The sequence below is a fragment of the Bombus pyrosoma genome, linkage group LG5 (genome assembly GCF_014825855.1).
Source record: "Bombus pyrosoma isolate SC7728 linkage group LG5, ASM1482585v1, whole genome shotgun sequence".
Lineage (NCBI taxonomy): Eukaryota > Metazoa > Arthropoda > Insecta > Hymenoptera > Apidae > Bombus > Bombus pyrosoma.
In genome coordinates this window covers 856457-867636 of record NC_057774.1, presented here as the reverse complement: position 1 = coordinate 867636, position 11180 = coordinate 856457, and the positions used below count along the sequence as shown (strand labels likewise).

Genomic DNA, 11180 nt, shown 5'->3' with positions numbered 1-11180 from the left:
AAGGAACTAGAAGAGGCGAGAAACGGAGAGACACAGAGGGAAGCAGGAGGGAAGCAAGTAAGTTGGACTGGAGACCAAATTGTAGAAGAAAGAAGGAAGAGAGAAACAGAAGAGAGGAGGAAAAGGATAAGGGAATCCAAATACAATAGGTACTACAGGAACATAACCAAAGATGAGACGCCAAAGTACTTGGAAGGGAGGATGAAGTGGAAGGACAGAAAAATCATAGCCAGATTCAGGTGTGGAAACGAGACCAAAACGAAAGAACATTGGAAAGAGGAGGAAGAAAGAAGGTGCAGATTATGTGGATGGGAAGAAGAGGACCTGAGACATGTACTAGAAGAATGTGAAATAACAGGAGGAGCAAAGGAAATGGAAAAAATATTGAATGGGACTGGGGAAGGACTAATAGACCTGAGAGCGATAATAGAAAAAAGAATGGTAAAGGCAATACAAGAAGGGATGAAAGGACAGGAAGGTAGCACAGCAAGGAGGCAAAAAGACCAAAGTGGCAATAGTGTGTAAGCTTAAGTTGCAATAATTCGTAGGCATAAGTTGAAATAAATCGTAAGCATTAGTGTCAGATTAAAGGTAAGAATGCGATTAGTGCAATAAAGAGCTGTAAAGAAAGCTGAAGGTTCGTCCAAAGCTGAGAGGCACGGACTAAATAAATAATAATAATAATAATACAATCTGCTCCTCGTTAACAGAGTGAGTAACTAGTAAATAATATAAAATATTAAATACATTAATTAATGAATCTAATCCTACAGAATGGCTGATTTTAGATATGAAAATACGTATCCAAAGTTGGGAAGTAAAAAAAAATTGTGCTAAAAATTATATTCAGTCAATTCTGTTCGAGCCTGATGACCCTGTCGCTCGTCTACCGCTACTCAACTACAACGGGTTAAAAGCGGATAAATCGACAAGACGGAAAGCATTACCGTAGTCGGTGAAACGTGGGCGTGTAGTAGACACGGGTTAACTGACAAATCGATAACTTCTTCAAACATCAGAACTAAACGGGTGAAGGACCTTTCTCTGACAATAAGCGAAACGCAAAAAGATCCTCGATTGTTGCATAGATTATACAATATAAGAACCGCAAGAGTATTAGTACTTATAGAATTACCATTTTTATTAAAATAAAATTTGATACAATAATCGATTGAAACGAAGCAATAATAAAACTGCTCTAAGTCGTCTCGGCATAGAATGCAGTAATTTTGTCACTAAAATTCTTTAACATTTTATTGTAATAAAAAATTCCATTTTTTATAACATGTACGAAGATTTTCGTAGACAGCTGTACATTGTTCGTCTTATCTCAATATCACGAATATGCGATTCGATATATTATAGATATTTGCAATTGAATATAAAATAATCAGATAATTCGGGAGTTGATGAATTAGGCTTAGAATATAATAACCATCGTGATACAACGTTTGGTATGTCGCGTACATAGTCAAGAATAAAAGAGAAAAAGACATTTGGTATACTTTATTCAAAAAGTGAAAATCTGCAAAATCATGGTTTTGCCATATAGCAGATTCGCTATGTTATTACATTGGCGATAAAAAAGATCAGACTCCTAGTCGACAGCATAACCGCGACATTATTTCTGACAGAGCGTATTGTAATCCGGGGAACATGCACGAAATGGAAAAAAAGGTCTAGATTCCGGTCAACTACGTATGCTTAAGAGCGGGTATGACATCTGCTCGTACAGCTTCCGAGAGGACTGCGCAACGCTCGTAAACGATTTCCAAATAAAATACTCGGGGCATCAAGCAATTAGTTAGATGTTTGCTATTTCTGTTTCGTCGCTAAACTTCCATTTCAAATTTCTAGCTTTGTCCATCTCGCCAATTTTTCTTTTTTGCAATCTTTTCAAAATAACCAATTTGCAATTTTTCATAGAAAACTTATTTGAGTATAATGATTTTTTGTCTATTATATATATATAGAAGCTGAATTTTGAAATACCTGCCATTTTGTTTCTTTTGATAGAAATCCTGTACGCGTTAGTCGTCGGTTCTAATATAAGATCTAATGTTAAAATTAGAGATTACTTTTTTATTTGTAAAATTAATTATTTGCAAAAGGGTTTCATATAGATACTCAAGAATATTTATTCTTTTCTGATACTCGTTCGTTTCGAAAAAAAAGTTTATGCGTGTTTAGATCGTTATCACGGACATCGCTCAATCCTACTTAAATCAAAATAATTCTTGTTATTTCTATATTCCATATATCTTATTGCTTATTCTATTCGCGAAGAAATAAAGTCTATCCTTAAAGGGTGCGACGACGCCACTGATTTTACGAATCGATCGTTCCATTCAACCAAGTGGTGAAATCCTCCAACAAGATCCGATAGCCAGTTAAAATGCAAACAAAAGGGAAGAGAACGAGAACCGGATGGATTCGTATCAAATATATTCCGAGTGCATCCCCTTGAACAGCGCGGTAACGAAATCGATAACCTATACAAGAAGGGCACTGCCTCTTTCCTTACCTCGAACACGGAAATGTTTGATTCTCGTCCAAAGATGAGAGGAGGTGCCGTTGTCCCTGTTGACGTTTCTTCGATCTTGATACGTAGCACATTTATTTTGATTTATTTACGAGTCGACGAGGCCGGTTAACGTCGAGGCGTGCCGGTTTGACCTCTCGTTTCGCGAATTGCACTGTCGACGAACGTTCAACTCTGAACAAACCGAACAATCATACAATAGAATCGTAATAAGAGAAAATGCAGCGTGTGTACGTTTCTTTCGTTCGTTGAAAATTATTGTATGTGCGATTCGCCAAGTAACTTAGCGAAACGACTTACAGCTTCTGTTGGTTCATACTGGCCTACTAGTTCTACTATACACGACCAACGCACCACTTTGAGAGCACCTCCGCGGATCGACTGCCAGCTATATTCATACGAGCCACCGTCACTTTACCCGTGGAACAGGAAAGCGATCGACACTCCAGCAACAACCAGCGACAACTGGCGACGATCAGCAACGACCCCTTCGCTCACCCTTCATCGACTGGTAACCTCACAGACAGGACACGGCGGAACGGTGGAACAAGCGGCGAATAGGTGGTTGAAACTTTGAAATATTCGCGCGCCTTATCGCGGAACGGCGGAACAGGTGGAAATGCAAATACACGAATTAATATACACGCTTGAAATCGATTATAATAGGAAACTAATTATACTATTTAACCGCGCTAGTAGACTTATGTATACACGAGAATTAAAAATATTCAAGAAATTATTCCATGTTCAATTTGTACACCTATTTATAAATATAAATACTTTTATTTTGCGAAAGTTTATTTCATGTACAGTCTTTCATGGCTGGAGTTAGCGTCATTAAAGCGTTCTCCATATTTTTCCGTTCCGTTTCGGTTTTAAGAGTATGCCATACTTTTTCTAGCTTTTGTTGTTGATATCTCTAAAAAACAAGTTTCAATTCGTCGACTCAATTTTGGAGCACGTATTTTGTAATTCTGATTCTGTATGATTTAACAATTTTACTTACTTTGATAAAGAGGAAACAATGTTTCAATGTTGCACCCACGTAAAGTATTTTTACTGATACTAAACGTCCTGCTATATCATTTATGATTGGGATAGCCTTCAATAAAAATTTGTGGGGGCCATGTCTGGTTTTCACTAATGCAATTTTTGTATGTATATTGCAATACTTTGCTAGAAAGAAAATTTTATAAAATCGTATATTGTATGTCTATTCCAAATTCAATCTTCTGCTTTCAACTTCTACCAGTTTAAATACAAAGATTTTATATTACCACTAAAACCAGCTTTTATCGCTGCAACTCCAAAATCACCGTACAACTGTTGTACTTTTTGTTGAATAGCATTATGCAAAGTCGTAGTTTTTAATTGTAGAGGCTTGTTGGATTTATCACCAAGAGTTATTTCAAATATTATGTATCTACGAATATATGTAGAATTAATTACACAAATTGCACATTTGTGAAAACATAGATTGTAATAAAGTATGTAATAAAAATATATAATGAATAAATAGACATAATAATAGTTTATAATAAAAAACATAAAAATTCTATTACTGAATTATCAAAATAAATAAACAAATGTAGAATATTTTATTACCTGTTTTTAAAGCGAACCATGGTTTTAGGTTATATGCAATACGTTAAAGTATCAATTGCTCCAGAAAACAACACTTAGCAAGAGATTTCATAGTAAAAATATGAACAATTAGTAAATTTACGCCATTTAACAACAAAATACTGATAAATTACACGTTTTTACAAAATTATGACTTCCGAAATATTACCACGTGCGCTACATTTGATTATTCAGTGGATAAGGTAATGCTAGGTCACTGTCAAACACAGTTGCACACGTGCATTCAATGTGTGCCATATTTCTAATAATTTTTTCTAATAATGTAATCTTTCATTCTTTATTTCGAATTCATTGTTATCTTTTGAATGAATAACATTTTCTCCTTTAATTAATTATCGGAGACTTTAATGGAACTCTACATGAAATGTTTGAAAAAAATAGACTATGGTACGAGGTAGTACAATTAAACAAGATAATACACGTAGAATTTTTTATGCACACATGTTTCCATATACGAGTTTACGCGTACTATGTCATCGTATTTACGTAATATTATTGTACTCCGTTTACAACATTATTTTTTTTAGATCTAACTTTTTGATACAGTATATGCATTTTGCCTTATATTTTTGCAATTTAATTCTATATTGCTTATTTAATGAAAAATAACTTTGATAAATCGCCTTTCGTTCTGCGTATTTAATCCAGAATAAACTAGAAGAGAGAAGCATATAGTAATAAGTTATTGTTTATATTGCTACTGCTTCACTATTTCTTATTATTGCAGGAGTTATCTCAGGGTCATGTAAGATTAAAAAATAAGCCTGTGATTACGCTAAAGCTTCACTGATAATGGTTATGTACTCTTATTTGCAACTCATAATGATTCTAGTTGAAGTAGAGCATTCAGTTGGATTCTCTTAGTGAAAGGTACAAAATTTACATGCTGGTTCCAAGGAATATAGACATGGATTACTATGTGGGTGTTGATGTAGGAACAGGAAGTGCTCGAGCTGCTCTAGTATCTTCCACAGGAAAGATACTGAAAATGACAACATGCCCACTTGAAATTTTCCACCCCGCTCCTAATTTTTATGAACAGTCATCTGATAATATTTGGAGTGCAGTCTGCCATGTAGTGAAGGTACTAACTTCAGCAGAATTAATTTATATTGTTTATAATAAATTCAAATATCTATACATAATTTATTTATTATTGTTTGTAGTCAGTTGTAGCTGATATCTCTGCAGAATATGTACGGGGTATTGGTTTTGCTGCTACTTGTTCATTGGTAGCAATTGACAAAACAGGATCACCAGTCACAGTTAGTCCAACAGGTAAATTCGCAAATGAATTGCAATTCTTCTTTCAATTGCATGAAATGTTTGTTTGCCAATGGAATTTTTATTACAGGTGAAGATAAGCAGAATGTTATATTATGGATGGACCATAGAGCACAGAAAGAAGCTGATTTTATAAATGAACAGAATCACGAGATGCTTCAGTATGTAGGTGGGAAAGTATCGTTAGAGATGCAAACACCCAAAATGTTATGGCTCAAAAATAATCTACCTTCATCTTGGAACCGTGCAGCACTGCTATTTGATCTGCCTGATTTCTTAACCTGGAAGGCTACAGGTTCTGAATCAAGGTAGCAATATTATTGTATGCTAGTACACACGAATATTCTATTTCTAATCCGATTTTAGATCTCTATGCTCTTTAGTATGCAAGTGGAACTATAGCGCTGGTCCTGATGGTAACAATAAATGGGACGAAGAATTCTTTGAACAAATTCACTTAAAAGATCTTAAAAAAGATAATTGGAGGAAAATAGGTATTATTAATAGTTCTACATAATAATTGAAATTATCTCTATATAGGTAAACTCAAATCGATTATGTCGAACGAAAATTATTTCGTTTGAATCATATAGTTTTTTAGTTAACAAGTTAACAAATTTCTTTTACGTTCAGACAGATAATATGAAAGTATTACTTTATTTTAACAAAGAGAAATATTAATACGAAGGTAATGATGTGAGGACTCCGGGCCATCGGGTTGACCAAGGACTGTCGGCAAAAGCTGCTACTGAATTGGGACTCCTAAAACGAACAGCTGTGGGAACATCGCTTATTGATGCACATGCTGGAGGGCTTGGTATGATAGGCTGTTATGTACCTGATGTATCCCCTAAATTACAAAGTAGATTAGGTATGCCTAAATTTTCCTACTATATATTACTTTTATTCGTTGCTTGTACGTTCCAATTTTTTTAGTTAATCCCTTTGATTTGCAGCATTAATTTGTGGCACATCAACTTGCCATATGATAGTTAGTGAGAAGAAACTTTTTGTTAGTGGCGTCTGGGGGCCATATTTCAGTGCCATGGTTCCAGGAATGTGGTTGAATGAAGGAGGGCAAAGTGCAACTGGAAAATTAGTCGACCATATAATTGATACCCATCCCGCAACACCAGGGATTTTGAAAAGCTTAAGTGGCAATAAGTAAGTTAAAATAAATTCGATATATTCGTAAATTCTGTTATTGTTTATGTAATTTTTTAGACACATACAGCAATATTTGTCTGAATTATTGCAAACGATAGCTGATCAAAAAAATTTGGAAAATGTTTCATACTTAACAAAAGATATTCATATATGGCCTGACTTTCACGGAAATCGATCCCCTTTAGCTGATCCGGCTCTGAAAGGGATGGTAATGACATTAAATATCTTATTACCAATGCAATATCTGTATAATTTTCGAGATAAATGTTTTAAATGGATATTACACAGATTTCAGGACTCTCTCTATCCGTTGATCATGAAAACTTGGCACTATTATACTTGGCAACGATACAAGCTTTAACGGTACGTATATATGTATGTTACTTCATCTGCCTATACTTTTTTTTATATAGAAAATTAAATATTCAATATTTTTTAACAGTATGGTACGAAGTATATTTTGGAAACGTTAGAAGCTGCCGGCCACAAAATAGAGACTTTACTAGTTTGCGGTGGTCTAAGCCAAAATCCACTATTTATCCAAATACAGGCGGATGTATTAGGTTTACCTGTACTGTGCCCTATAGAAAAGGAATCAGTACTGATAGGAGCTGCGATTCTTGGATCTTATGCAGCTGGGAGGTTCAATACAGTATATGACGCTACACAAACAATGGGAGGATCTGCAAATATTGTTAAACCTAAAAACGAATGCTACAAGTAAGCAAATCAGATTAAAGAGTTACTTCAATCTTTTAAAGTTATAATACATATCGTTCTTCCTTTTTCTTAAGGTATCATCTTCAAAAATATCTAGTATTTCGGAGAATGGTACAAGATCAAAAAGATTACAGAGAGATTATGAGCAAAGAATTTTTATAACTATACCATTACAAGCGCTGTATCTGTAATTATTAACGCTATATTAACAGACGTGAATAAATAAAAAAATATATTGAACAATTATAGAGCAATCTCATAGAATCTCGTAAATAATAAATAATGCGGAGCAGTGCGCTACTTCTTACACATTTTTTATCTAATTAAATATATTTTGTGTACACGATTATTGAAACATATTTTAGTTACCTACTTTACATTTTATCCTTGTTTGTTATAAATAAAGATATGCATAAAAATATTCGCAGAACTTTCTTGCCCTAAACATAGTATAGACATGATATATGAAATAATATTGCTTTATTTGGTATTTAAATGTAGTTTCGAACTTACACAGTGTATTACAATTTGGTACAAAACACCTACAACTATAACAATATTGCTAGATAATTAATCCTTATAAAAATATTGATTTTTTTTTAAAGACATTTAACGAAAAAATTTTGTTTTCTAATATCGCCATGTAGGATTATAAAATGGTACTATGAACCACGTAGGAATAAAGATCTTAACCATACATATAGTATACAGTGCGTTAAATTCTATCAACTTATAAAATAATATTCTTATCTTCTCAACTTCTAATATATCATTTTTCTCCGCACGAAATAACGTCAGTATCACATTGTTCGTGAAAAACTTGTCAAAAATCTATTTTTTTTTAATGATATAATTTGAAAAACGAATAAAACTAACAATTCCATATCACAAAGTCAAGTTTATCACAAATTGATACATAATTTCTAAACTCTGTGTTGCTGAATCAATGATATCCGCTAAAGTTATGAAAATCGACCATAATTCGAACAAAATATAAACGTGCTCTTAACTTACATTAAGATAAAGATGATTATATTAATCAGAATAATACTGGTGTAAAACTTTGGATAAAACTCTAGTTTTTCATTACAACTGTTATTAATAGCATAATGTAAATCGACAATTGTTCGCGGACTTGTAACTCTATTTCTAACTTAAATATGGTACTAATTGCACCTGTATATGAAATATTTCACTTTCAAGTTAATTACATTTTTTATAAAGTGGTTTGAGTGGATAACATTACCAGTGTTTTAATCGTGTTAAAATTTACTTTTTGATATATACATATATTGATGATCAAATAAACGAAAAAATCACTCTCAATCAATCTTATCAAATTGTTTTGAGTATTTGAAACCACTATAATAATTAAAAATTTCAATAAAATGTTTTAATTTTGTTTTGATTTATTAGTAGTTTTGATATTATAACAATATGAATATCGCCATCAGTCTTTTAATAACTACTTCGTTGATCTAAATTCATAGAAAAATTGAAGATATAAAGGAAAAGTATATTTTAAGTATGCATTAACAGATTCAAGATTATCTCTTATAATGTTTTAACTCTAACTAATCAACGATTATCATATATATTCAAGTTTAAAAATTATTAATGTTTTGATATTTGGAAGACACAAAGTGCGTGTTTCGGTGAAACGTTAGGTCGTGATATCTTCTTTTACGAAGGTATTTGTTATAGTATATATGTATATTCTTTTTTAATTCTAGCAAGGCCATTTGTGCAATTTGCGCATTTAGAAGGATGCAAGGCGTTAATTCGATTGATTACGATGTTCTAAGTCGTTTTGGAGTGAAATCATACTGTTAAAAATGAAATTATTCACTAGCATATGGCATTGCCTTTTATAGAAAAATACGCTAAAAGTTAACGGGAATACTGTAACGAGTCAGTTTACACAAAACGATAATATTCTGCAATATGATTAAGCATATATTGAAATGCGGTAGAAGGAGACGTACCGAATCTTTGCCTCCATAAATGCTTCGCTATTATACGCTGTCCTAGAGTATGTGTTGTTTCTTGAATTTCTTCACAAATCTCGACGCCACATTGCCAAATCGTTTCTTAACATTTAATTCAATATGTTACTAATAAAATACTTAATAGTACAAAAAAATAACATACACATACCTAAATTATTAAGAAGTTTATTTTTCCCTGGTGGGTCAAATTTTTGGAGTTGTTCCACACTAATTACCTTATACTGTTTTAATTCTTGCAATGATTCAAAATTGCAACAACGAGCTCGATTATTTGCTACAATATAGCTGCCAGGAGCACTGTGCTTTGCAATTTCTTTTAAAGCTTCTTTAACCATTTTGCATTTGTCAACATCACCTTGTGATTTATCTACTTTTACTGGCTAGAATGAAATATAATATTATAAAGAAAAAAGGAATTCAATTACACAACGTCAATCTCTTAGAAATTCAGGTAAAAGCAGTACCTCTGGAAATGCTTCAATCATGTGAAGCCACATTCTAGTTGGTATTGTATTTGTTTCTGCTATGCACAATATGGTATGAGAATTATTGTTGCGTTTCTTAGCAGTAGTTATATCAGAAGGACTCTCAGTCATGTAGCCATTAGGAAATTCATCCACAATTAATATTGCACTTTGACCTCCTAGAACCCAATCCTCTGGATGATTTGCTACATAATTTTCAGAAACCTCATCACATCTTTCATATACTTTCTTAACTACGTGTTTTTTTATTTCTGAAAATAAACTATATATGAAACTTTGTGCTCTGCATACAGTTTTAATAAGACCTACCTAGATAATTGGCAGTAAGTTCACTAGGTATCATTTGACACCATCCTAATATCAGTTGAAGGCACATTTTCAGGTCACATTTGACTCCAACAAAAAAAGAATTTTCTCTAATAGACTGTTTCCTTGTACAATTGGGACACGACCAACTATATTTATCTACAATTCTTGCTTGATTCCAAGCTAAACTCCTGCCTTTACAATCAGGATGTGGACAGGTAGAAACAGTCCTAATTAAACTCATTTCTTTTAACCATCCGCATAATTCTCCTTCATGTCCCTGTTGCAACATTGGTCTGACCACAACATCAAAATATCCTCCTTGATCTCCAAATCTCTCCAAACATTGTCTGAAAATAAATATTACAATAATGATAAAGAAACTAAATCTTCCAATAAATACTTCCAATCTTTTTTAATATACTCAAAAGTTTTAAAAAGCTAGGTATTTTTAGAATGAAATAGATAACATTCTAAAAAAATAAAACGGTTCACGTTTAAGCCCATGTGAATGAACAAATTCGTGACACCTATTGTGAACAGTAAGTGAAGAAGAAAAATCAATACTCTTCTAGGTTAAATGTAACATTATTACTTTCGAAATTAGAAAATAACATTGATGAAATGTTTTAATCACTCGGTCAATAAGGATCTTTTAATCAATGGGGAACACAGCACGATATTACAAAGAGGGATAAATAAAAAGTGCAATATAGTTTCGAGTAGCAGAAGCAACAAGTATAATTAGCTCGAGTTCATCAGAACGTAAGGCAACAATTACCTCGCTTTGACTCTTACGTTCTTCATTTTCGATGCAAAAGTCGCCTCTATACCGACACTCCACCACTTCTAAGGAATAAACAAAAACCTATAACATTTTTAAATCAACTAAAAAGTAAACAAAAATAAAGAAATCAACGAGGAACGAGGAGAGACTGCGAAGCAACCTCGATGTTATACATCCATCGTGTAACGACTTGAACATTTTAGGCATGGAATGTAGTACAGACAAGGTGCGGAATA

General features: G+C 33.0%; 4 protein-coding genes across 5 annotated transcripts in view; 1 reads left to right on the top strand and 3 right to left on the bottom strand.

Annotated features, from left to right (window-relative positions):
* The window catches only part of LOC122567541, a 35035-nt gene extending 31855 nt beyond the window's left edge, over window positions 1–3180 (bottom strand). Inside the window, exon 1 of the mRNA XM_043726197.1 lies at window positions 2525–3180. The gene's annotated coding sequence lies outside the window, so the exon portion shown is untranslated. The remainder of the gene's footprint in view (window positions 1–2524) is intronic.
* Window positions 3181–3305: 125 nt separating this feature from the next.
* Window positions 3306–4375, bottom strand: LOC122567559 (ribonuclease P/MRP protein subunit POP5). The gene is made up of 4 exons (XM_043726231.1): window positions 4148–4375; window positions 3820–3965; window positions 3549–3718; window positions 3306–3461 (listed from the first exon to the last, which is right to left on the bottom strand). The coding sequence occupies exons 1-4, from the start codon at window positions 4165–4167 to the stop codon at window positions 3345–3347; spliced, it is 453 nt and encodes a 150-aa protein (XP_043582166.1). The 5' UTR covers window positions 4168–4375; the 3' UTR covers window positions 3306–3344.
* A 233-nt stretch (window positions 4376–4608) lies between these two features.
* On the bottom strand, window positions 4609–11165 carry LOC122567552. 2 transcript variants are annotated; one of them, XM_043726220.1, is made up of 6 exons: window positions 10939–11165; window positions 10161–10507; window positions 9831–10102; window positions 9515–9746; window positions 9343–9447; window positions 4609–4840 (listed from the first exon to the last, which is right to left on the bottom strand). In XM_043726220.1, the coding sequence occupies exons 1-6, from the start codon at window positions 10962–10964 to the stop codon at window positions 4782–4784; spliced, it is 1041 nt and encodes a 346-aa protein (XP_043582155.1). In that variant the 5' UTR covers window positions 10965–11165; the 3' UTR covers window positions 4609–4781. The 2 variants fall into 2 exon arrangements, with proteins under 2 accessions (XP_043582155.1, XP_043582154.1); XM_043726219.1 differs by lacking the exon at window positions 4609–4840 and having other exon boundaries at window positions 7821–9447; window positions 10939–11163.
* On the top strand, window positions 5032–7778 carry LOC122567544 (FGGY carbohydrate kinase domain-containing protein). The gene is made up of 10 exons (XM_043726206.1): window positions 5032–5270; window positions 5353–5464; window positions 5541–5778; window positions 5837–5964; window positions 6159–6341; window positions 6427–6634; window positions 6695–6845; window positions 6926–7000; window positions 7080–7357; window positions 7432–7778. Exons 1-10 carry the CDS (start codon window positions 5070–5072, stop codon window positions 7517–7519), a joined length of 1662 nt encoding a protein of 553 aa, XP_043582141.1. The 5' UTR covers window positions 5032–5069; the 3' UTR covers window positions 7520–7778.
* Window positions 11166–11180: the final 15 nt, after the last annotated feature.